This window comes from Drosophila mojavensis, unplaced genomic scaffold (genome assembly GCF_018153725.1).
Source record: "Drosophila mojavensis isolate 15081-1352.22 unplaced genomic scaffold, ASM1815372v1 contig_36, whole genome shotgun sequence".
Classification (NCBI taxonomy): Eukaryota; Metazoa; Arthropoda; class Insecta; order Diptera; family Drosophilidae; genus Drosophila; species Drosophila mojavensis.
Genome location: NW_025318858.1, coordinates 15351916 through 15377748, shown reverse-complemented (window position 1 = coordinate 15377748; position 25833 = coordinate 15351916). Strand labels below are relative to the sequence as shown.

The 25833-nt window shown below is 34.3% G+C and overlaps 8 protein-coding genes across 12 annotated transcripts; 4 read left to right on the top strand and 4 right to left on the bottom strand.

Annotated features, from left to right (window-relative positions):
• Window positions 1–149: 149 nt before the first annotated feature.
• Window positions 150–2521, bottom strand: LOC6576905 (leucine-rich repeat-containing protein 15). Its single transcript, XM_002002849.4, has 6 exons — window positions 2338–2521; window positions 1270–1809; window positions 1020–1207; window positions 864–958; window positions 683–795; window positions 150–619 (listed from the first exon to the last, which is right to left on the bottom strand). Exons 1-6 carry the CDS (start codon window positions 2440–2442, stop codon window positions 188–190), a joined length of 1473 nt encoding a protein of 490 aa, XP_002002885.2. The 5' UTR covers window positions 2443–2521; the 3' UTR covers window positions 150–187.
• Window positions 2522–3297: 776 nt separating this feature from the next.
• LOC6576904 (myotrophin) lies at window positions 3298–5053 on the top strand. Its single transcript, XM_002002848.4, has 4 exons — window positions 3298–3511; window positions 3564–3674; window positions 4768–4851; window positions 4920–5053. The coding sequence occupies exons 1-4, from the start codon at window positions 3428–3430 to the stop codon at window positions 5004–5006; spliced, it is 366 nt and encodes a 121-aa protein (XP_002002884.1). The 5' UTR covers window positions 3298–3427; the 3' UTR covers window positions 5007–5053.
• Window positions 5054–5875: 822 nt separating this feature from the next.
• LOC6576902 (ubiquitin-40S ribosomal protein S27a) lies at window positions 5876–8349 on the top strand. The gene is made up of 3 exons (XM_002002846.3): window positions 5876–5962; window positions 7527–7866; window positions 8124–8349. Exons 2-3 carry the CDS (start codon window positions 7546–7548, stop codon window positions 8271–8273), a joined length of 471 nt encoding a protein of 156 aa, XP_002002882.1. The 5' UTR covers window positions 5876–5962; window positions 7527–7545; the 3' UTR covers window positions 8274–8349.
• Window positions 5878–7419, top strand: LOC6576903 (ribosome biogenesis protein NSA2 homolog). The gene is made up of 2 exons (XM_002002847.4): window positions 5878–5962; window positions 6553–7419. The coding sequence occupies exon 2, from the start codon at window positions 6575–6577 to the stop codon at window positions 7352–7354; it is 780 nt and encodes a 259-aa protein (XP_002002883.1). The 5' UTR covers window positions 5878–5962; window positions 6553–6574; the 3' UTR covers window positions 7355–7419.
• A 186-nt stretch (window positions 8350–8535) lies between the features above and the next one.
• LOC6576901 (prolyl endopeptidase) lies at window positions 8536–11746 on the bottom strand. Its single transcript, XM_002002845.4, has 9 exons — window positions 11552–11746; window positions 11124–11472; window positions 10791–11061; window positions 10592–10734; window positions 10364–10523; window positions 10069–10269; window positions 9612–10003; window positions 9262–9534; window positions 8536–9097 (listed from the first exon to the last, which is right to left on the bottom strand). The coding sequence occupies exons 1-9, from the start codon at window positions 11622–11624 to the stop codon at window positions 8698–8700; spliced, it is 2262 nt and encodes a 753-aa protein (XP_002002881.2). The 5' UTR covers window positions 11625–11746; the 3' UTR covers window positions 8536–8697.
• A 424-nt stretch (window positions 11747–12170) lies between these two features.
• On the bottom strand, window positions 12171–13598 carry LOC26527481 (BLOC-1-related complex subunit 8 homolog). Its single transcript, XM_015165414.3, has 3 exons — window positions 13026–13598; window positions 12872–12942; window positions 12171–12815 (listed from the first exon to the last, which is right to left on the bottom strand). Exons 1-3 carry the CDS (start codon window positions 13063–13065, stop codon window positions 12384–12386), a joined length of 543 nt encoding a protein of 180 aa, XP_015020900.1. The 5' UTR covers window positions 13066–13598; the 3' UTR covers window positions 12171–12383.
• Window positions 13599–13715: 117 nt separating this feature from the next.
• Window positions 13716–20024, top strand: LOC6576900 (kinesin-like protein KIF21A). 4 transcript variants are annotated; one of them, XM_044008795.1, is made up of 12 exons: window positions 13716–13838; window positions 15102–15168; window positions 15286–15424; window positions 15517–15926; window positions 16354–16924; window positions 17005–17353; window positions 17411–17554; window positions 17616–17807; window positions 17961–18163; window positions 18286–19259; window positions 19797–19881; window positions 19945–20024. In XM_044008795.1, exons 2-12 carry the CDS (start codon window positions 15116–15118, stop codon window positions 20008–20010), a joined length of 3186 nt encoding a protein of 1061 aa, XP_043864730.1. In that variant the 5' UTR covers window positions 13716–13838; window positions 15102–15115; the 3' UTR covers window positions 20011–20024. The 4 variants fall into 4 exon arrangements, with proteins under 4 accessions (XP_043864730.1, XP_032584992.1, XP_015020899.1 ...); XM_032729101.2 differs by having other exon boundaries at window positions 15085–15168; XM_015165413.3 differs by lacking the exons at window positions 13716–13838; window positions 19945–20024 and adding an exon at window positions 19631–19743 and having other exon boundaries at window positions 15079–15168; window positions 19797–19852.
• Window positions 20025–20270: 246 nt separating this feature from the next.
• On the bottom strand, window positions 20271–25831 carry LOC6576899. 2 transcript variants are annotated; one of them, XM_015165411.3, is made up of 5 exons: window positions 25642–25831; window positions 22207–22457; window positions 21949–22146; window positions 21647–21811; window positions 20271–21587 (listed from the first exon to the last, which is right to left on the bottom strand). In XM_015165411.3, exons 2-5 carry the CDS (start codon window positions 22450–22452, stop codon window positions 20355–20357), a joined length of 1842 nt encoding a protein of 613 aa, XP_015020897.1. In that variant the 5' UTR covers window positions 22453–22457; window positions 25642–25831; the 3' UTR covers window positions 20271–20354. The 2 variants fall into 2 exon arrangements, with proteins under 2 accessions (XP_015020897.1, XP_015020898.1); XM_015165412.3 differs by having other exon boundaries at window positions 25735–25831.
• Between the last annotated feature and the right edge of the window lie 2 nt (window positions 25832–25833).

Here is a 25833-nt window from a genome sequence, read left to right as displayed (position 1 = left end):
CCAGAAATGACAATAATCGTCTTCCGCAACCTCTTTATCAGATCCTATAATCCCATAATTATTTGCTCTGTGACTCGCATTGCTAGGTGTTTAGCCCCTTTAGCCAGTTTCATTGCAAATTTCTTAATTTGTATAAAAGTTTTAATTGATTATTTTAACAAAACATGTATGCTTTATTTACATATTATTATATATGGAAATCTTCATTGAAACTTGTACGGCTATAAAGCGTCCTATTCGCAGCCTCATTCTTCTTGCACAAGCGGCAATGGCCACGTTTATAGACTGCCATTCCAGCTAAAATAATAGGTATTGCCAAAAGAATGGCAATGATAATGCCAATCCAGACAAGACTGCTACCCTGTGTTGCTGACTCAAAGTCCCCATTTACAATTTTTAGGACCTCCACGCCTTTTAGCTCCTCTGGGTATTCACACTTAACATTCTTTGCTAAAAGTGGCGTGGTACTGTTGACTCTTGGAATTAAGTATTTGATCATATATTCGTTGGAGGTATGGCAGTCCCATGGGTTGAAGCGTAGATCCAGCACGCTAAGCTTATCCCAGCGAACTAAAAATTCTCTTGGCAGCGTTGTTAGATTACAGTTATTTAGGTATAGCTGAAATATGTCATAAATAAACAGATGTCAGAAATAAACATAAATAAGAGGATCTCATTTTACCTTATCAAGCGGGGGGTAGTCTAAGAAGTCTCCTCCAGTAACATTCTTTGACAGAGCGTGTAAATCGAGTTCTGTTAACATTTTGTTGTCACTCAGTATCAATTCTGTTAGATCTGTAAAAAATATAAGAAAAGTTATATATGCATATGATTTAGCAAGCTATCGGTTTAAATATACTTACTTTGTAGTTCGCTGAAAGCACCAGGTCCAATTTTGTATATATCTTGCATATATGCCATTCTCAAATATTTCAAAGAAGTCATTGCTGGGAAAACACTAAAAACAAAAATAGGAATATGTCCCGAATTATATTAAATTTTAAGTTAATTTTCCTTACTTTTCTCCCTCCAAGTTTCCAATAGGATTCTCATCTAAGACAAGTCGCTTTAAGTTCTTGGAGAACGATAACGCTTTTGGCACTTGTTTGAACAAGTTTCCTGATAGTATCAGAGTATCAAGATCTCGGGGTCCATGAAAAATGGTGTCGGGCAAGGTCGAAAGTTCCATAAATGACATATCCAAAACCTGAACGTTTTAATTAATTAATCAACATATTTAAAGTGACTTAGCAATAATTAAGTACTTACCTTCAATGAAGACAATCCAGCAACTGCAGTTTCCGTCAGCCTATCGATCACTTGAAAAGTATTTGAAGACAAACTAAGCTCTTCAAGGTATGGGAGATGTTCAAACAAATCATCATTCAAAGAATGTATGAGGTTGTATCCCAAGTTAAGTGATTTTAAGTTTTTCAGAGGCTCAAAATCCTGTTGGGAATATGGACCTTTGAATACATCAGGTACTAAAGTTTTTGAAGTTAATTTGTTATTGGACAAATCAAGTTTGGTAAGCTCCGTTAAATTTTGAAAGGCTCCCAATGTAATTGAAGCTATTTGATTATAACCCAAATACAGATTCTTCACTCCATACGCTGGCAAGGCAGGAATAGTTGTCAAATTGTTGTGCTCCATTTTGATGGACTCGAAAACAATTGTCTGATTTTGAAGGCTCTTCCATTCTTCGTCCGTAAACCAGTCAGTCAATTTGTTGGTGCAATCAATTAGACTGTTTTCTACATCGCATACGCATTTTGTGCATATCGCACTTGTGTTTTGTTTAGCGCTTGGCTGAAATAGAGAAATAGATAGCACATGAATATTGGAAATTGTAAATAGTTTCAATTTACGTTATTACAAAAGTCAACTGAAGCTTCGGTTTAGTGACGGCATATAAAATTTTAATTAGGTATTTCAATTTGTAACCGAATAATTCCCATCGAACTGAAAATAATCGATGATTCAAATGTACATAAATGCGTTCCACATAAAGTCCTAAAATCCAAATCTTAACACAAACGGACAAGCAGAGACCAAAAGATAACATACAATTCCAAAGTTATTCATTCTCTTTTCATAGTATTCAGTTGATTCGTGCTATGAGTCATTCTGGGGAAATAGTTATTAGCTGATTAAAATTCGTATAATGTATATTTATTTAATTTATGTCAATTTTATTTAAAAATATGTGTATATGTATGTACATACATGTGTACATACGCTTATACAAATCGTCTTAAAGAAACTTACATATATATGTATGTAAATTGTGTACATATATTCGTATGTATGTATGCATGTGTTTTTGATACTACTCACCTCTGTTTTTGTTTCTTCACTTTTAACTGCGGAGTCTGTGATGCCTAGTGGCATTAGCGCACAGATCGTTGTTACGATAAAAATGGTAGCTCCAGCTATATTCATTCTAAATTGTATTCTTGACTCCGTTTATTTGCTAAATTATATGCGCACCGAGAAAAAACTAACTAACAAGTAAAGGTTTCTTTTCGGGGCTTATTCCCTGTTAACTGTTATCTAATCTTATCAGTCTTTGGGCGTAAATGTCATAATCAGACAGTATCAGCAAACAGCCATGACGCGTTTGGACGTTAAATGGTTCATTTCGAATACTTTGAGAATTTAAAGGTATATACATATGTATTTATGCAAGTACCCCAAATTGGTTGCACTCAAAACATGCTTTAGCAGTCTGATAAAAATGTTTAGGTAACTGCAACTTCATAGGAAAGGTCAATAAAGTAAAGACAGTATTTTGACATAATAAAGTCATAATTTCAAGTTTAGTTACATTTAATAACTGGTGATCGTGTTTGCTTTTAGCAATTCGCTAAACTGAGTTTCAAATCAATTCTTCTGTCTTTGCCTAATGAACGACGCTCTTGCCATTTATGGATTTCTACTTACTTTTTTCTGAAAGAAATAAATAATTGTGAATGAATATCCCGCTTTTAGAATTTTAAAATCTCTACATTTTCGGAAAAGTGTATTTTATTGCAATTAATAAATTGCTTTCCATGTCGGCATTTTACGTAACTCAGAAATATACAGTTTATAGTCACATATATTTATTTCTTTAAACGTAGAGAAATACGAATTAGACTAATCGAAATTAAAATATTTATTGAATCAATGCAAAAGAAATTTACAGTTTTGTTATTATATTTGAAAATCTCTGTAGAATGTATTCTGCTTCGGGGTGAATTGCATTTAGTGACGTACCAATAACTATCGGCTAGGTACAGTACGAAATGATACACATCACTGAAAGGTTGATGTAAATGAGTAAGCGGCTCGATAAAAGCGAAGGCAACCCTTGAAATAGAATGTTGAATATTATTATTCTGTTTTAATTGTCTGCAGTTAATAATTTTTAAACTATACACATAAAATGAGCGACGAATCAGCTGAAAATATAATCTGGACCATAAAAAATGGAGAATTAGATGCCGTTCAAACAGCGTTTAGCAATGATGTGAGTAATAATACATGACTAGCTTTTTTCGACTAATTAATATTATTTGCAGACTCAGAAAGTTAATACAGAGATCAAAGGAAGATATCCAATACATTACGCGGCTGATTTCGGCCAGCTGAATGTACTCCAGTTCTTGGTTAAATTGGGAGCTGATGTAAACGTAAGCTGGTCTTAACTCACTGTATTAAATGTATACGTGCATACATACATACGTGATTATGGAGATGTATTCACCCATACATATGTACTTAGTTTCGTATCTACACAACCACTTTTAAGCTGCTATATACATATACATATATACGTACATTGATTTGAGATTAGTGATGAAACTTTATCTACAAGTATTAAAAATTTATATCCTGAATATCAAAATGGCAGAAAACTTAAGCAAAAGTGAACAAACTGAGTCTTGACACAGACTGAACTAGAGTAAACTTTTTCAAAATATCCTGAATATCAAAATGGCAGAAAACTTAAGCAAAAGTGAACAAATCGAGTCTTGACACAGACTGAACTAGAGTAAACTTTTTCAACGGAGAAAAGGTCTGCATTCGTACCATTTAATTTCGTATTTCCACGGCTCGGTATTTTTTGGATCGCGAATACAGAATATGGTACAAAACTGCCAGCTCTGAAACTAAATGAACATACATATCCTCATATGAAACGCCGGTCTATGCTTTTTTATTCCCTCCCTCTCACACACACAATGATGTATCTTCAGAGATCGACGCGTTCTAACATACTGACAGACGGACGGACGGACAGACAGACAGACAGACGGACGGACAGGGCTAAGTCAACCCAGCTCGTCGCCCTGATTAAGGATATATATATTTTGTGGGGTCTGAAAATGGATTCAGGGTATACAAACATTTTTAATCTCGGAACCCTATGCCATTATTTTTTTAAGATAAAGAAAATACGTCTTTCAATTATAGTGGTACTATAAATTATAGGAAAAGATTATTATAAAGGCAAACGAATAGTAACATTTAATGGTAAAATTTTTAATACCAAATAATAAAGAAATGTGCCAGATATAAATAAAGTAAGCTTATATTTCTAACGATATTTACGATAATTATACATATGTACCTATCGAATTAACGTGGTACTGAATTGCTCCCTAAGGAATGTATAAATGGAGGAAACAGCTTCAATTTATATATTGTTGTGCCATACGAAAATATGATTGTAAATAGAAAAATTTGCCATTTTGTAATAATATAAATGTTCACTTTTAACAGAGAAAAGACAAACATGGAATAACTCCACTTCTGGCCGCTGTCTGGGAGGGCCACACGAAATGCGTGGAGTTTCTTTTGAAAAAGGTATACTGACTTAATGAACATTTGTTGCTTTGCTTTTGAAAGCAATAATATTTTCACTTACTTTCTAGGGTGCAGATAAAAATGGAGTAACCCCAGACGGCCAGAGTTATATTGAAGTGGCAGAAAATGACGATATCAAGAAATTGCTTGTATGAAAATAATTGTAAATCATTTTATATCAGTATATATACATATATCACAATTACAGTTTTTAAATACATTAAAAATTAAATTATTTAATTACACTGTTTGTTTTACTTTTGGGTGATCGTCGGTGCTCAAAGTCTGCTTTGAAAATCATCAACAACTTTGGTTTGGGTATATTGCAACTATTATTTTTATTGTGATAGTTAACTTGGTCATAATAATACGAAATTCAAATCGAAATAAAACAGGAACGCGTGGTGAGAGGCAATCTATCATATGCTTTACCCCGATAAACTGCTCTAGGTGACTACTGACTACGGAATCTTTTGCCTTATCGCTTCGTATTCATTGGAAAGACATAGGCTTTAAACTTTAAAAAGCTAGCGAGACTTGTCATCTAGCCGAAATATCAATTAATTTTTATTATAGATTTAAAATAGTAGTAATATGTTTTATTATGCCTACTTGTTCATCAGATTTTTAAAGACTTGATTGGTTTGAAACTTTGAACTAAGAGCTTGAAATACGTATGTAAATTAAAAATCGAATAACCCAGCTTGAATCTGCTGCGATCATTTTCTGAAATCGAAAATAGTTGATTTCGGAAAAAGTTTTGGATTAAAACATTTAGAAAAAAATCATTTTGCAATATAATCTGTATTTGCTTCTTGTAGTTTATTTGCTATGTAAACAAAATGTAAACGAAGGCAAACTCGAGAAAAGTAATATTTAAATTTAAATTGGATCTGTGACAGTTCATCTTATATATAGAAACAATTTAAAATCATGACAAATGGAATTTTTGTTCCATTCCACAGTGTCCGCATGTTTTGAAAAGCAGTGAGTATTTTATAGTTACTTCTGCCAAAGCCATACAATTGCAACTCTGTCTTTTTTCTGCCTCCATTTCCTGCCAATAGCACGTTTGTAAAACTCTTTCCTGTCGTACTTTTGCCAGACCAAGGTGGGTGAAATTTTGAAAATTTGTATTTTTACATAGTATTCTTAAGTAAAGTGATTTTCTGATTATAAATATAAGTAAGAATAATAGTATCTAGTTTCTTGCTATCAATTATTGTTCGAAACACGTCAGTTTGAATTCTAAACGTACAAATGGAATTATCATTGTGAAACTAGAATTATGTGTGCATTGTTTTATCGGCTAAAAAGAAACATTCGTGTATATGTATCTACATTGTGAATGCGTTTACCTTTTATATTTATGTTATACAGTGCATGAAATACGAACGGAAATAATGCAAAAGATGAGCAGTTTGTGCTATATTCTTGTGACTTTCTCATTAGAATATACACGTGCTCTTTTCATTTATTTGTTCATATTCATGTATAACTTAATAAGTGAAAAAATGAAAGGTGAGTGGATTGTGGTCAATATGACATCTGTGGATTATCCGAAAATACATAATTATGTATTCGTAATATATACATACATAATGTAGTTGCATATACGATGAAACATTATTTAATTCAGACAATTCACAGTGCCATATTTTCCTCAATTGTTTTATGTTATTAATAAATTTAACGTTGCAGGTCTGCAGAAGACAAATTCAACATGCCTCAAAATGAGTATATGGAGCGTCACCGCAAATTATATGGTCGACGACTCGACTATGAAGAACGCAAACGCAAGAAGGAAGCCCGTCTTCCGAAGGAGCGTGCTCGTAAAGCTCAAAAGTTGCGTGGCATTAAAGCCAAGTTGTTCAATAAGGAGAGGCGTAATGAAAAGATTCAAATGAAGAAGAAGATTCAGGCGCATGAGGAAAAGAAGGTCAAGAAACAGGAAGAAAAGGTCGAGGATGGCGCTCTACCACATTATCTTCTTGACAGAGGTATCCAGTCGAATGCCAAGGTTTTGTCGAATATGATAAAACAAAAACGTAAAGAAAAGGCTGGCAAATGGGATGTACCTATACCAAAAGTGCGTGCGCAATCCGACGCTGAAGTATTCAAAGTCCTAAAAACGGGCAAAACCAAGAGGAAGGCCTGGAAGCGCATGGTGACGAAAGTTACGTTTGTTGGTGAAAACTTCACACGCAAACCGCCGAAATTTGAACGCTTCATCCGACCGATGGCATTGCGTATGAAGAAGGCGCATGTTACACACCCTGAACTGAAAGCAACTTTCCACTTACCAATCATTGGAGTTAAAAAGAATCCAAGCTCTCCAATGTTTACCTCCTTGGGCGTCATAACCAAGGGTACTGTAATAGAAGTAAACATCTCTGAATTAGGCTTAGTAACCCAAACTGGAAAAGTTGTTTGGGGCAAATATGCACAAGTTACGAACAATCCAGAGAACGATGGAGTTATAAATGCTGTACTTCTAGTTTAATATGTTAGTGGATAGAAATTGCCTTCGATTCGGTCAATAAAATAAAAATAGCGCTAAAATACAGACTTTAAAAATGTGTTTACTTTTCTTTACCCTAAGTAAAATATAAATATATTGTCTTAAATTAATGTTTTAACTTGCATTAACTCGTGTTTTCTTCGAAATTTTTCAGTTGGCTTCGGAGGTGCACAATGCAGATCTTTGTTAAAACCCTAACGGGTAAGACCATCACTCTTGAGGTCGAACCGTCGGATACCATCGAGAATGTCAAAGCCAAGATCCAGGACAAAGAAGGAATTCCTCCAGATCAGCAGCGTCTAATCTTTGCTGGCAAGCAATTGGAAGATGGTCGCACTCTTTCCGACTACAACATCCAAAAAGAGTCAACCTTGCACTTGGTGCTCCGCCTTCGTGGTGGTGCCAAGAAACGCAAGAAGAAGAACTACTCTACCCCCAAGAAAATTAAGCACAAGAGGAAGAAGGTCAAGCTAGCTGTCCTTAAATACTACAAGGTACATCTTCCATAACAGAATGAAACAGAATAATTCTATGATCTGTTCTTGGAATTCTTGAGTCTTGGTCTTGAGCTTATTGACTTGTCTGTTAAGTTTTTAAGTGACAATTCAATCTAAACTATCTGTTTTCCCAATGAGAATATGAGTATATATATCTTGTGACATGTCCGCTCATGAAAGAGGCTAACATTTGTTGCTTACAGACTGAAGAGGTCTTGTAATATATCGTTCTAATGCTATTTGTTTGGTTGCAGGTTGACGAGAATGGAAAGATCCATCGCCTGAGACGCGAGTGTCCCGGAGATAACTGTGGTGCTGGAGTCTTCATGGCTGCCCACGAGGATCGTCATTACTGTGGCAAATGCAACTTGACTTTTGTGTTCAGCAAGCCAGAAGAGAAGTAGTGCGCAGGCGCTTTTTTATCAGGCATTCATTTTTGCTGTAATTAAGTGAATAAATATGAACTAATATAAGCCTGAAGCACTTCTTTTTATTAAATTGTTTAATCTCTAATGTAAAGCTTTACAAATATCTTTAAAAGCTTTAATATCTCTCAAGAGATTTATAAGATTTAATATCTCCCTATAAACAAATTCACTTTTCTTATAATTTTTAAAATTTTTATTTTTATTCTATCTACGATATAAATCAAGGGGTTAAATCATATAAAAATTTAAAAATCTTGGATTATATATTTCCTGTATTTTATATGATAAATGCAAAAGATTATAAAAGTGACGAACGATTCGAACATTAAATATCGTTTCCAATTTAATAGACAGGATTATTCTTAAATAAGAAAATCATAACGGCATATATACTGATGAATTATAAATTGATGACATCGATGTTTAGGCTTCTATACATAAATGTAAGAATATCTGTTGCCTCCTCGATGCGTTTCGATGTTGGTTTGCCAGCACCGTGTCCAGCTTTTTTGTATACGCGCAGTAGCAATGGATTTTTCTGGAATGGAGAATCGCGAACAGCTTCTTGCAATGCAGCAGCAAACTTTAAGGAGTGCAATGGACTGACACGATCATCATGATCAGCCGTCAAAATCAGTGTAGATGGGTACTCGCTCGACGCATCATTTGGTGTATGGACATTGTGCAACGGCGACAACTTGTAAAGATTATCAAAGTGTTCCTTCTCAGAGGGATTTCCATAGTCTGAGCACCAGGCATGGCCAATAGTAAACTTGTGAAATCGCAGCATATCCATGACACTGTTGTTAAATAAATGTTGTTGAATCAGTTAAAAGTAGATTACATATCTCTTACTATATTTGTATGTATATTTCTTTTTACTTAGTGTTAGTAAACAAAATCTCCTATTTATTATGGGATAGCAGCATCCCAATAAATAGCTCTAATATTGTAATTTACTCACCCGACTTGAGCAACTGCTGCTCCAAACAAATCAGGACGCTGATTAATACAAGCACCAACTAGGAGACCGCCATTGGATCCACCCTGAATTGCCAATCGATCCTTTGTGGTATAATTGTTTTTAATCAAATATTCGGCAGCGCACTGAAAGTCGTCAAACACGTTTTGTTTGTTGAGCAAGCGCCCGCCGTTATGCCATTTTTCGCCATATTCTCCGCCGCCACGGATGTTAGGATAGGCCAAGACGCCATCAAATGTATCTACAAACATAAGACTGTTTTTCGAAGGAATATAAAAATGCAACTACTCGTATTTACATAATATATATATTGTATCTATATATATACTCACCCCGTAAGTCCAAATGTTGGAAGCATGCTAATATTAAAGCCGCCATAGCCGTAAAGCAGACATGGGCGTGGCTGTACAGTATCGGCCTTCTTTCGTATAATAAACATTGGCACCTTGGTGCCATCTTTGCTTGAATAAAATATTTGCTCAACGATGTAATTATCCCGATTGAAACCATCCAAGTTCAGATTGATGTCGCGAAAGACTTTTGGTGGCTGATCCGGATATTTAAAGTCATAATGATAAATGGTTCCTGGATTTAAAAACGATGAAAAATTATAGAAAATTTCCGAATATTTAGTTTTTCCTGATGTTCCGACAATGGTGCCAATATCTAAATCAAATTGTCGTATCAATTCTCCAGTTCGAAGTGAATTCGCTTGTAAAATTGTCTAAGAACAGAAAAGTTACTTTGAGTACAATTGAAATACATATTTTCTAAAAAAATTTGGCTTACTTTTACGTCCCTGATATAACAAAGAAGAATCTTATCTTCATTGACACATTTTACCCAATCCAGAACGTCCTTCTCATGTTCAGGTATAAGGGTTTCCCAGTTCTCCTCGGCCGGATTTTCAAAATCAATAATTATGACACGATAATTCGGAGCATTCTTGTTTGTGCGGAAATAAACCTTGGAGCCAACATTAGTGACATACTGGAAAAACAATAAAATGGAAATGTGGAAGAAAAATGGAAATATGAAAGACCCAATGGAGGAATCTTCAAATTTTAAATGGGTATTTACTCACATCGTAGTCTGACTCAAATTTATCGACAATGATTTTAACATCCAGTTCAGATTTTATTTCTTCTCCAGGCTTAAGATCGGCATAGTATATTATATTATCACGACAGTCTTTAACGATGGCCAATACTAAGTATTTTCCACAATCAGAGACAACAGATTGACTAAATGGGAAAAAAAATGAAATATATATGTATTCGTATTGTGCAATTTTAGGTGTTATTATGCATACAAGCGCCATGATGGCTCATTATTGAACTGAACAACTAGCACATCCTTTGCCTGACTTTCTCCGATGCGATGATAGTAAAGCTTTTGGTTTTGATTTTGTTGGGTCTCGGAACCATCAGTTTTGCCATCTTGGTCAGGATATCTCTATTGAATGAAGATATTAATGTTAATTTATATGTAATGATGTACATTTTACATACTCCATAAAAGAATCCTTTATTATCCTTTGTCCAAGATATTTCCGAAAATTTCACCTTTTCAAGCACCTCGTCGAAGTCTTTACCGGTCTCGGCGTTACGTATACGAATCTTAATCCAATCTGATCCACTTTCACTAAGCCCATAAGCCATAAATTTTCCGTCGTCGGAAAACGACTTCTGGGATAGAGCAATTGTACCATCTTCAGATAAACTGTTGGGGTCTAGAAAGACTTTACTTTCGCCATTCAAAGAAGCTTGCTGATACATAACACTGCAAAAAGAATTATATTACAATGTGTACACGGCTTATATGATTATGTAAAGCATTGTTACCTTTGATTTTGTAGACCGGTGTTCATGAAATAATAATAATAATCGCCATACTTCATCGGGCATCCATATTTTGGATAGTTCCATAGTTTCGTTAGTTTATTATTTATTTTCTTCCACTCCGGACAACTTTCAAGGAACGGCTGGCTAATATTATTTTGGCTATCAACATATGCCTGCGTTTCAGGAGAATCGGGGTCCTCAAGCCAGCGGTAAGCATCAATTATTTTTGTGCCATGAAAGTCGTCCACAATTGACAAGTCTTTGCGAACAACAGGATATACAAATTTTTCCACAATTGGCTTTGAAGACTTTTGAACGTTAGTTGCCATGCCGACTTTTGCAATGTTATCTGTATGAGTTAGTCAATTGTATATATGTATTTCAATTATCCACGTAATAAAAGTTTTAATTGTGAAATTTACACATACGTATCTTTGCGTATCCAAAGTATAATGCACGGACAAGAATTTTGCACTGACGTTGATGTGGAAAATATCGCATTGTAATAGGTTGTATAGAGATGTGCACATTCAATAAAAGCGACTACAACATTCTCAAATACATATCGATATTAATTGAATTAAGGACTAAGCGTTCCCTTGTGAAATTCACAGCCAACAATGAATTTTAAATTTATATACTGTAAGTATATTTCATTTCCAAGTTTGACATATGTATTTGGTTGACAATATTCAAAACAAATAGTTCCTGAAAAAATAAAACATAAAAGGACAGCAGTGTAACATCGAAATCACGTAACGTCACATTTTTTTTAGCTATACCTTTAATTATCGCTCTTTATTATAAATATCGTTTTTGCATTTGGGCGCCAATTTGGTTATCCATCTAGCAAGCAGAATTTTTATATGTATGTATGAATTCCATGTACATATGTATATATGCTATTATATGGAGTATACACCACTAGCAATTATTTGACTCTGTAATATATTGCAAATTTGGCACAGCTCAGCAAATAGCTTAAAAACTGATGAAGTATGCTATGGTACGAAACAAATCAAAACAAAAAGATTGAGTGCGTACATATAGTTTTCATACAGTAGTTTTTATAAAAAGAGGAAACTATGATAACTAACAATTTCATATAATTACAATAATTTAGTAAATTATAATATACAAATCGAGGTTAAATAGAATGTTATTCAATTCTCAACACTAAAGAATAACAATGGTAACAAAACATACAATATTTAATTTTCTAAACTTAAATTTTATAAGCACAGCTCAAAAATTCAGCAACTAATGTAAAGTTGTGTGAGACCTTTGAAACTCAACTGAATTAGGTTGAGCCGTTGAAGTGTCTGGTCGAGCTTGACCTGTTGATATTATTGTCTCCATACGTTGGGTTGTGTCACGCATAACGCCGCTAAAATCTGATAAATCTGGAAGATCTAAAGCAAGGTGTGCTGAAAATCGTTTATATACAGAGTTCTTTATGCTGTCCTTTTTTGTTTTCTTCCGGTTTTCTTTATACTTTAGCTGTTGTTTTAAAAATATTGAAGTCTTCATGATTTCTTGTATATTACAAAAAGTGCTTTCCGATTTTTCTATAGATTTTAGTGCTTGCACACCATATTCCATGTCGAAGCAATGCCCTTGCAAGTTGCTTTGTAGACTAAGAACTTCGGTTCGTTTCTCTAGGATTGCAGGCAGCACCTTGCGAATGTGTTCCTGGAATACAAAATTAATGCAATGTAATTTGTCTAAAATAGAACAGAAAAACCAACCTGAATTCGAAAGAACGCTAAGGACGGATCGTTGGCGAATATGTGTACATTTTCTGAAATTTTTTCCGAGGCTAAAAGAAAATAATAAAGAAGAAAAAGCATATGTTTATGTTAAAATAAAATCATCTTTTATATTCATCTTATTGAAATTTACTTTTTCTTCCTTTAAAGTTTAGATCACTTCCTTGCGCCATTCCTCTCGACTGCCTATTTCTTTGTTATTGCCCCCTATATTATTATTATTATTATTGTCTCTTTGATTAGTTATTACTTTTATGTAAAGAAAATTTCATAAACTGTCAATGTATAGAAAAGTAATAACACAGGAGTATTGTTTTACTATTCCTTTTTTCTCTGATTTCCAGGTCTGGATGCACTTCCTTAGTAGAACTAGCTCGTTTTAATCATAACAAATTCACTAGAACGAATCAATATTGTAAGCTAGAGATGCTCCATTTACATAGATTCGATATTTGTTTTTGTAAATATCGTCTACTTCAATATATCGCATTTTATTTAATTTACTACATTCTGACATTAGTCAATACAAAAACTTTATTTCAGCTAGTTTTAGTAGTAAAATATACTCGAGAATTGAATGTATTGCTATAGATATGATATGGAAAAATTTTTATTATTCGCGTGAGTTATGTAAACGCAAAAGTCAAAAAGATTGAATAGCAATAAATATGATTTTTTATAGAAGTTGTAAAACTGTTTCGTTTTTGCCGATATGCTTTTGCTTTTATGTGAAAAATGAATACCTTTGCTGGAGGTAGCATAACAATTTCTGACGAATATCGAAATATCGTTCATCCCAAATGTCATCAGCTGTTCGCAGCTGTGGAGTATTTCTATGTACATATATTGAAGAGTATGTAAGAAAGTAAACAAGGACGGATCTGAAAAAAAGATTTTAATATATTTGTGAATTTCAAAGCAGCGAATGCAAATATTTATTTTATTGGTACGATACATTTTCATTAAGAAATTCATATTTTTACGATTATTATTTAAGCTAAGAAGCCATTTGTAAACATCAGGTGTCAAAAAATTTTAAAACAGGTTTTTTATATTTAATTGTAAGTATCATATGTGAGTGTCTACACATATGTATATATTAATATATTATTAATTTTTATGTGTGCGTAGTTAAACTTTTTGAATGTATATATATACATATATATAAATATAAAAAATAACACACGCAGCTGCATGCCAATAATTTTATGTCATACCCTGATCGTCTGCTTTTTTTTGTTTTTGTTTTTGACAGTTGAAAATATAAGCTACAGTAATTTTCTAAAGTTAACTATAAGTTGTGCTTTTAAACGTAGTTCGACTTATTAAGGTAATTATTGTAATTATTTATTGCAAAGCACAACGAAATTGATGCTCTGGATGCTGGAATGCTGTAGATGATCATTTCATTTCTTATTGTTTGTACAATAATTATTATTATTATTATTATTATTTTTTTTATTTATTTTTTTTTGCAATTTTTGAATTGTATTAGGATGAAATATCACACATGTACTTATACATTAATTAGTAATATTTATAAATTTACTAAGGTGATTTCAGGCACTAAGATCAAGAATAATCTTTCGCTAGTTTATTAGTCCTAATTCGGTGGACAGAAAGAGATAGAATGCTGTTCGTGCTATACTTGAAGCTTTCTGAAAAGCAAAATCATTAAAGTGCCGAATATCCATGTACAAGAATGGCCCAGGTCATTTCTGAGTACAGCAATAAATTCGGTCGATATGTGAGTTCTCTTTTAAGTTATCTCTTAAACATTTAGCTTCTAAGATGTGGAAAATTGAAGATGAGCATGCTTGTTATCGTCGGCCAACTATTATTCTGCGCTGATGTCAGCGCACATTCAAGCACATAGCTGGTTTCCCTCAGCTCACCATGACAATAAAGAATCGTTTCTACAGCGCTAGGACTTTGTTTATAGTCACTTCTTATATATTTCTGACGCTTTTGCTGCTGACAGCTGGTTTGATTGCATTTGATAAAGAGGTTTAACTGGTTTTCCACCAGCTGTCTTCTTCGAAAAGGGCCGAAGACCAGTACTATTGCCATTGACAGATTTCACTTGCATAATTTTTCTCATATTTGATCTGTAAGCAGAAGTTTCTGTAGTAATTGGTAACTTACAACTGTAACATTTGATATAAATTTAAGTATTTAATATGTTTCAACAGTATTATTTCTTTTTAAGTTTATTAATTCAACATGGCTACGGATGGAGAAATTGACAAGGATTGCCTAGTTCGAGTGGCAGTGCGGTAAGTTAAACTTTATTTATATATTGAAATCCTGACGACAAACGACTTTATTGCTGATATTTATATAAAGAAAACTAGACAAATGAGAGTATAAGAGATTGTTCTCAAATTTCACAGAATTCGTCCACAAAATTCAAGAGAGATCATTGACATGTGTCGGATATGTACCACAGTAACACCTGGTGAGCAGCAAATAGTTCTAGGATCTGATAAGGCGTTTACTTTTGATTATGTTTATAATGTGGACTCTAATCAGGTAAATTACCAGCACCATATAGAAATATATATATATATATATATATATATATATATATATATGCTTTCTACATATATTTTACCAATTCGTAGAGTGATATATATGATGAATGCGTTAAGCGCTTGGTTGAAGGAACTTTACATGGATATAATGCTACAGTCCTTGCGTACGGCCAAACCGGCTCTGGCAAGACCTATACAATGGGAACTGGATTTGATCACACTTCTGGGGACTATCAACTGGGCATAATACCCCGCGCGATACGACATATATTCGCTGGCATCGAAAAGTTGCAGCATCCAGAAGACAGTGATACCTCCGCCACAAATTCGCAGTTCAGCGTGGCTGTTCAGTTTATAGAATTGTATAATGAAGACATTATTGATTTACTGGATCCTTTTAACAAGAATTCTACTTTCAAAATACATGAAAGTGCAAATGGGCAAATAACTGTGGCAGGTGCTACTATTAAGCCAATCAACGAGCCCCAAGATGCTTTAAAGTGAGTTGTGTTTTAGTTTTATCAAGTTATTTTATTAGATACATTTGTAAAATCATTGCAAACCCTAGAGCGTCATTGGATTAATATTCAAATATCTCATTTAATAAAAGTTTGTAATTTTAAGCTAAGCTCGGCTTGGTTAAGTAATCTGCGAGGCTACAGGTGAGCATTTCTGGTATATATGTAGGTCTTTTATTCGAGAGAGAACTGCATAGTTTTACCAATTGCTACTGGAGACAAATTTCTTGTACTTTTCTGAGAATATTATTTAGTTAACGCAATATTATTAATTTTCATATTCAATGCATTTAGCTTCATTGCGTATTCATTTTAACCTTATACATATTTTTTATCGCAAGTTAAATGTCGAATATATGTACATATGTATATGAATTTATATGTAATTCATTATCACACATTATTTCAGATTGCTACAGCAAGGCGCTTTAGCGCGAACGACAGCTTCAACTAAAATGAATGATCTATCATCACGATCGCATGCAGTGTTTACGTTATTTGTACGCAGGCAACATATAATCGAGCCGAAAATTGATTTTAGCGATAGTGACTTTGAGACTTTGACGTCTAAATTCCATTTTGTTGATTTGGCTGGTTCGGAGCGTTTGAAACGAACCTTGGCGACGGGAGATCGTGCTCGCGAGGGTATATCAATTAATTGTGGACTACTAGCACTGGGCAATTGCATTTCAGCGTTAGGCGATAAATCGAAGAAAGTCTCACATGTACCATATCGAGACTCGAAGCTAACGCGTCTTCTTCAAGATTCTCTAGGTGGCAATAGTCAAACCTTAATGATTGCTTGCATCTCACCAAGTGATCGTGACTTTATGGAAACATTGAATACACTAAAGTATGCAAATAGGGCTCGCAATATCAAAAACAAAGTTCAGATCAATCAGGATCAAAGCTCTCGAACTATATCGTTACTCCGAAGAGAAGTCGCTGCCTTGCAATTGGAGCTTTTGGAGTATAAGCAGGTATAATGAAAATATAATAATAATTTTTAAACAGATCGAAATGGCATCTATGAATACTCCCTTTTCCATATATCTTACAGGGCAAACGTGTATTGGATTCGCAAGGAAATACCTTAATATCAGATACATATTATGAAAATTCCATGCTGTTGGACGATAATAAACGTTTACAACAGCGCATAAAATCAATGCACGAGACCATCAATATATTAATTGATCGCAATGCTAAGCTCAAACTGGAGAAGCAAATGCATGAATGGTCAAAAGATACTAACTCCGATATGTCAGTCACAAACTTGGTTGAAAACTATTTGACCGAGATCGAAAAATTGCAGGCCAAACTTGTAGAATCGGAAGAGATGTGTCAACAATTGAAGAAACTTAATTCCACGGGAACTTCACCGAGAGTTAACAAAACGATATATGAAGGTTAGAAATGGGATATGCAGCGGAAATTTCAATATTTAATATACAATATTTTCGCAGATCCCAACGTTATCATCGACATAGCTAAGAGGGGCTTAGAGAAGGAAAGAGAATTGCTAATGTCGCGATCATTACCCGGAATAACAATCGAAGGCTCTCAAATGGCTGAGCTGGAGTCTTCAGATAGTGAAAGTGATTCGAATGGTAAAAATTAATAATATCACTATAAACAAATATTATTTTAATCTATAATCGACTTTCGCAGAGAAAGAAATGGAAGAAAATTTAAATGAAATCAATTCAGATATTGAAATAAAAACAAAATTAATTGAGCAGCTGGAATTGTCTCAAGAGCGGATGCAAGTTATGCGGCAACACTATGAAGAAAAACTTAATGTCCTAACATCTAAAATATTTAGCACGCAAAAGGAAAGAGATGAGGTGTTGGCGAATATGGGTAAGTATTTGGTTTTGTTTCCTAGTTTCTCTGAAGTGTTGCAAACAATATCCTAAATTCATATAAAATGAATAGAAAAGAAATCGACATTGATTTATTTTGTCTTATTATTTTCCTCAAACGTGGTATACGAACATTGCTTTATTTTCTTAGCATCGTCTATGGTTAGTCAACCGAAAGATAATGTAAAAGCAGTTAAAATGGAGTATGAACGTAAGCTAAATGATATGAATCGTGAACTGAAAAAACTGCAGCAGACACAAAAGGAACATATTCGACAGCAAAAGGAAATAAAAACACAAGAAATAAAGCTGCAAAATTTGCGAATGGAACTCAATGATCTAAAATGTAGTAAAGTAAGTAAACTTTAATTATTTTATGTTTGTTTAGATTATCGATATCATGTATTCGAATGGTTATATATCTCTATTCCATCTATTAATCTATTTTCTAAAATTATTAAATTTAATTGTTTTAGGTAAGGTTGATGAAAAAAATATCAGAACAAACAAGCCGACACCGAGAAGAAAACACAAGGAAGACGCAAGAAATTGCGCAATTACGAAAAGAACAGAGGCGACAGAAAAATGCAGTTATGACCTTGCAGGCCAAAATGAATGCAAAGGAACAAATTTTAAAACGGAAAACAGAGGAGGTATCCGCACTTCGCCGAAGCCAACGCAGTGGGAATGTACATCAAAGAGCGAACAGACAAACAGCGTCAAAAATCGAACAGGCACGAGCATTACACCATCGTTGGGAAACCTTGTCGCGTAGCGTAGTTCATTCTGCCAGAAACAAGCAGTTGATAAGTCAATTGGAAACGGAGCTGGAACGCCTTGTGAATGAGAGGGAGCAGCTATGCCGAGAGCTTAAAGCAATCCAAGATCCCCAACATATTGACAAGGCATCCGAGTACTCAAACGAAGAAGATAATTTAAAAACCAACATTAGCTATATACAAGAGAATATAGAGCATATACAAAAGGCTATCATGGAATTCGAAGATGTTAAGGATCCTGCAAACAGTGATTCAAATAAAATTCAACATATCTTAGACACAATAAGTTCAATTGAAGAGGCAAAATACTTACTGCAAAAGTTGTCTGACAATGCAATATTTATAACGTGCAATTCGTCAATGATCGAAAGCCGTTTGCAAGAGCATGAGGCGTTGCTTAAAGAGGCCCAGCATGAAAGTAGCATCCAGCAACAATTGCTGCAATATTTTTTGTCGAACAACACAAATGTGCAAATTTCGGATCTGTTTGAATCGATGAATATTGATGACAAGCTGCAGTTGAGCAATTTAAATCGAAGTTGTTCGCAGCATTCTTTAATCAGCAACGGAACATACGACATTCCCCGCACTACATCCCAAGACAGTCCTGTTTATACGATAGAACATCTACCCAAAAGTAGATGTTCGCCACCCAACACATCCATGGAAACGTAAGATATCTTTTTAAATTCTTTTCAAGTACTTTAAAATTATTTTGACGAAAATATTTAAAGTGTTAATGTAGTTATTTGAATTTAGATAGGAAAGGATTTTCCTTGTCTAGATCTCATAAATATATTATAGGTATAATCACTTGTTATTAACAGGGATCGTTGATAACACGTTATCTGCGAAGATGTCAGAAATGGTTAAGTCTGTTTTGTAGATTGATCCAGTTGATTTCAATAAATCGATCGAAACTGAAAATAGAAAATAGAGTTACTCGTAGCTTATGACTGGATCAAAACTCTTACCTTTTTTAAATTATTTCAAATAATTTGTTTAAAAAACAAACTTTATAAACTTTTTTTCATGATAAAAGAACAAATGAAGTCCATACGGTTCTATTAAATCAAAATGAAGTTTACTCAACAATCAACCAATCATTCGAAACAGTATGCGAGTTATCGGATTTTTAAAGAACAATTGAGAAATGTTAGTAATCAAGAAACCCCTTTTATTATTTTGTATTTATTTTTAACTATTAGCTCTTCCGACAAAAGCCCGAAAGTGCGTAGGCGAACAGCCATGCGTGATGATCTCCTTTTTGGGGAAAAAGGATTATCGAATCAAGTAAGTAACAAATTTCACAAATTTAAAAATCACTTTCATTGACTTTATAAACTATTCACTCAGTCACTTAGGCCACATCATTATGCGAAACGAACCATAAGTCTTCCAAGTGCATCGGAGTCTTCGTAATAAGTTCGTATACACAAAAAATAGCATATTTTTAATGAACTATTTATGTTTTTATGTATGAATGTAAAAAAGGTTTAATTTATGAAATAAAATAAAATATTGTTACTGTTGTCGATTTTCATTCCAAGCTGAGTAACCCAAATGACGAGTTTATGTCTATTTTCTACAGTGCACTGGATCTTGAGAATGGGGTTAACAAATCCGCGACTAAAATCTCCAATGGGTTATCTTCGAATCAAAATCGAAGAAAAAAACAGTTGTTTGTTGGAAAATCTTAGATATTTACAAACTTTATTTTACGAAATAACAATAGTATATTACTTATATAAACTTATCAATAAATTTTACGTTGTTAAATCAATGGAAACAATTCTAGCAGATGTGTTAAAGGATTGCAAACCTGCCATATTTTCAAAAGCAATAGTATCTGATTGATTTATTTCCGTCTTTTCTGAACTGGCACGCCACTCAGAAACAGTCACTAACCTCTTTGATAAATTACAATTTTCCTGATTGTGGGAGTGTGATAATGCGTTTGAGGGAACTAACGATTTTGCTGAACTATTGGCTCTTGGCTCAAGACTGAATGTGTTAAGTTCCGAGTTAGTCTTGTAATTGGAAAAAATATAAACCGATTGCTTAAGGGGTTTCAGCGAGTTGTCATCTGTTGTTTGTAAGTATTCGGGTAGAGGATTCCATTCAGTTTCCGTTGAATGATTCTTTTGGATGACAGCGATTTCTTTGTTATTTGTTAAGGACATTAACGCAAGCTTATTTGCTTTTGCTTTCTTTGAAGAGGAAATTGACTGATCATCTTCATCTGACGAACACAAATCAATTGTGTCGACGATCACCTCGCTGGATGGTGAAATCCTCCATTGGGAATTGAGTGAAGTATCGCGTGTTAATCTAATATTTAGCTTAGTATTATTTATAGGAAATTGCTCTCCGCTATTATCAGCCAGTTTTTTTAATCTGACCGAAATTGGACGGCATTTTTTAATCAATGGTGAATTCAAAAATAAAAAGTTTTGAGTAAGGTCCCTACGTTGTATAAACTGTCTTCGCGGGAAAGTATAGATGTGTGAACTAAAATATTGCAGTTTCTTAAACGTTACATGTATGTTATTTGTACAACTCTTTTTCTCAAAGATTTTATGATTACTATTTGATTTAACTAATAAGGGTGTATAACAAAAGCGATCTAAACGTTCCTGTCTTTCAAATACATATTCCATTGATATTGTCTGCTTTATTGACGACAACAATTTCTGTCCAGCGGGAGATGATATTGGTATAAATGAACATCTGTTAAGCGACGGGACTGCTCGATTCCTTCGCGATGATATGCGTCTTTTTCTGCTCGAAGTCATTGTCACCAATTCTTCGTTATTTGTGTTAGTTCTTTGTATTTTCTTAGAGTAATTGCAACTGGCCGTCTTAGACTGAAGACAAAAATTGAGAAGGAAAGCGTTTCGCAGCTCTGCGTTTTCATTTTTAATTTCAATTTTATTTTCCGGTTCGGGCGAATCGCATAAAATCACATCATCCTCCATAATACACATTTTTTCATGTTCCTGCATAAAGAAAAAGTTTAAGCTATGAAGTGATCAACATGGATATAGTTTTCACTTACCAAGATTGCTTCCTTGGAATATAATTCAGCATCACAGTTGTCACACAGATAAATGTCGAACGGCGGCGGCTCAACCATCATATAGTTTGAGTCTTCTCCTTGCAGGTCGGTCTTGTTTTTGTGTAGTAGCAAACATTTTCTATTTTTTTGCTGTCGATCATAAGACTGAAATTAAATAAATTGGAAGAATTTATAATTTGAAGCAGTAATGTATACTGTTAAATATATTGCCGAGTAGTTTTAATGACCGCAAGCACTATCGACTAAAGCACTCGTTTTCAAATCAATTAACTATAGCTTACCATATTTTCATTGCGAAATGTAACCAACAATTTATTATTTCGTCTGTCGTATAGCGATGTAGTGGAATTGTAGTTGTTGATAAACCTCAAGCTTGCGTGCTCATAAGCAGCTAAATCGTTACAAAACCGTAACAGAAATAAACTTTTATGAAATTTGTAACATATTACTACAATCTCCTTCATCTTTTTTATCCAGCTCTAAAATAAACAAAAATTGTTACAGCATAAATTTAGCATAAAGAATAATGTGGAACTTACTCCAACGAAGTTTTTTGGCTTCTTTAACGGAATGCCAAAGGATGCATTTTCCGGCCACCACTCGGGCTCGCTGCAGTCTATTTTTTTTGGTAGGTTTATATGTCCCAAAGAGCATTGCACCATGAATGGTATAAAATTCTCTAGTTGAGATTCAGTTATTTTCTCTAAAGATGTCGGATATCCATTTGCGAACAGCAGCGGAAGATTCGATATCATGTTTTGCTGCGACTTATCGGATTCGTCCATTGTGACTAAAATAAAAAAAGCAATCATCGGTATTTCAATTTAATGATTTTAAAATTGGATATTAAACAAGTAAGAACGTTGCAGTCGGGCGTTACCGACTGCGGAATACTCATTCACATCCCATCAGCAATTTAGTTAATTAAGTTTCGCTCTAACACTGTAGAAAAAGCAGTTTTTTCCGATTTGCCACGCCCCTACTGGGCGTAGACACCTCATTTTTGGTCAGTTCTTAGAACGAGATAACGGTACCCTAACTGCAAAGTTTGAATGCTTACTCTCAAAAAATGTGAAAATTACAGGGTATTTTTCGATATGCCAGAGTCGTAAAAATGATTTTTGGGTCATCAATATAGGAGGTTACTAGTAACTTAACTATCTAAATTTGAAGCTTCTAGCTATTATACTTTAGGAGATATAAATTTTTGAGGTTTGCCACGCCCCCTGGGGGCGGACATATACCCGATAAAACTTTTTGGTCTTGGGTGGTCAGCCCGAGTATATACACAAAATAGGTCTCTGGCATCAATAGTGTCTAAAATATAGCAGAATTATAAAAATCACTATATCTTCAGGTCCGATTTGCCACGCCCCTAATGGGCGTAGACATAAAATTTTGCCTTTAGACTTTATAGAACCATAACATTAGCTGATGTGCAAAATTTCAGTGCTCTAGCTGTAAAACTCTTGGAGATACAATTTTATCCGATTTGCCAGGCCCCCAATGGGCGTAGATATATCCGCCATAGCTCGTGATCTTGGGTGGTCGATGCGGATCTATATTCCAAATTTCAGCTTTCTAGCTCTTTAATTAATATGATTTCTGGCATATCGGAAAATGCATTTTCCGATTTGCCACGCCCCTAGTGGGCGGATCGGAAAAATTTTAACACTTTATAAATCGGAGATATACATGAGTATGTGGGACAGCAAGACGGACATTGCACAAAACCAATATACTAATTCACTTTCGTGAATGAGTATAAAAACTCCAAGTAAAAGTGGTGCAATATGTATATATGTATATAGAAGCGTCAACTCCGTTGATACAGGCTTCAATTGAAAGAATTTAATCAATGAATGAAAGGTGCAGTACCATGCAGTACAATGGAGAAACGGTGCTAGAAGATGGAGGAATCGAATGAGAGTATTTATTGTCGGGAAGAAAACATCAGTAGGAGATCCAACAATCTGAGCTTAAAGCTAGGAAATTCTCCAAACGATACTGCCTAAAGGCAGTAACTGAATAATGGCTCCAAAAGGACAAATCAATTAAAGAAAACTTGGATAATCGACTTTTAAGACTAACTAATCAATAGTCTGTTTATGGAATTAATTAATAATTCATCTAAAGATTAACTAATCCTTAGCTTGTTTATTAAGTTATTTAAAGTTCCATCCAAATCAGAAAAGAATATTCTAGTTTTCTTTGAATATTCCATTCTGATTTGGATAGAACTTAAAATATCTAAATAGATAAGGAAAATTATTAATAGGAAATCCATAGTCATTGGACTAATATTTCTTGGTTAGTACGTTAGAGGAGGTATAAACAAGTTAGAGAACTCTAGTCGAGACTGCTCGACTAGGAGATACCCTGAGGATATAATCTGATATTCTAATAAGTCTGCACTTCTTTTCGACACACATACATACACACGCACATTAGAACGCGCTCTGCTAACTGCGCAGTAAGCAGCGACTGCGCTTGGGCTGCGCTGTAGTGTGGGCAACATTATAAGAATGTATTTGTTGAATAATTTAATTTCTAGACGTACAATCTTAATGAAACTTCTAGGGCGTAATCATATGGTGAAAATGTATGTACATTCTAAGTCTCTAGTACTTGAAATACGCCTTTTACAAAGGTGAGGGTGAGGGGGTGGATATAGGGGTGGGAAGTAAATTGCAACAAAAATCGAAATTATATAAAATACATATAAGTCTACATTTAAAATTTGCAAGCTCTAGCTCTAAAGGTGTAGGAGATATAATTAAATAACTAGCTTTCGATAAGGTTTTTGATCGATAATAAAATATCGGGAGTAGTTATCGATATATAAAGAAAAACTTGATATGCGCGTGATATACACGGACCTAGGAAATTTCAAGTCTCTAGCTCTTATATCTTCTGAGATCGACGCGTTCATACATACATACGGACGGACGGACGGACAGGGCCAAATCGACTCAGCTCGTCGCCCTGATCAAGAATATATATACTTTGTGGGGTCTGCCACGCCTCCTTCTGCCTGTTACATACTTTTAACAAAACCATTATACCCTGATTTCCCATTTTCCATGGGTTCAGGGCATAAAACTGTGGGAACGGTTTAGCTGCCGTCAAAGCAGCTTCAAGATCGATTAAAATGTACTCTTGATTGATAGAGATAATAGGTTCCACCATTTCCACAACAAAACATCATCGGACCTTTCTAAACTTACGTGCCGATAGTCGATAACCGATAACAAACCATAAACGCTTGACAGAATGACGAAACTATATTAAAGATAAACGGTGAAAGGAAACTACCTCATATTACGAAAGAAGTCAGATTCTCTTCTGCAAATTGAAAATATCGATATTGTCTTCCTTGACGTCTGAATGGTTTAGCCCGCCTAGAATTAATGATTTTTGCTGAAACCTTTGACCCCGAATAAACCGAGAGTTTAATCAAAAGATTAGTTAGGGATAGAGGGTATATCATTTTGGATAAGACTTTCTAAAAGGTTTAGCCTATATTCGTGGTACACATCTCTTTCGGATCGCCTTATACAAGAGCAAAGAGCGAAAACGGCAGATGGCGTATGGCGCATGGCGCAAGTGCAAAGTTGCAAGGGCAAGACACAAAGTATAAAATAGAAGGAAGTTTTAGGTATCGCTCCCAGGGCAACTCCTTTTTGACCTGCACAAATTAGCACCGCACTACCAAATTATCTTTCACGATTTCTCGCCCCTCTACTGGGCAAATTTTCATGCTAGAACACAGCGCAGCGAAAAGTATCTGTGCGCACATTAAATGAAATGAACTCATGAGCACTATATAAGAACACTTGAGCCACACGTACATATATACATTTTATAGATACAATAATCATATGTTATTTGCACAAAAGTTATTTACACTTCATAGAACCATTTGTTGTAATTCTTTACAAATAGAAAAATTGCTATACATGAGTAATATTTACATGTTCGATTTTTATTGGCTTTCTTGTAATAATAGTAATAACAAATTTTAATTGATGTGCGTGTAGCTTAGCATTTAGTTTAATTTTACAAACCAATCGTCAAATGGACAAGTTTATTAATTATAAAAAAAAAAAAAGTATCGTAGCTGCGAATTACAAATACAATCGACTGTAGTTAAGGTTTACATTTGA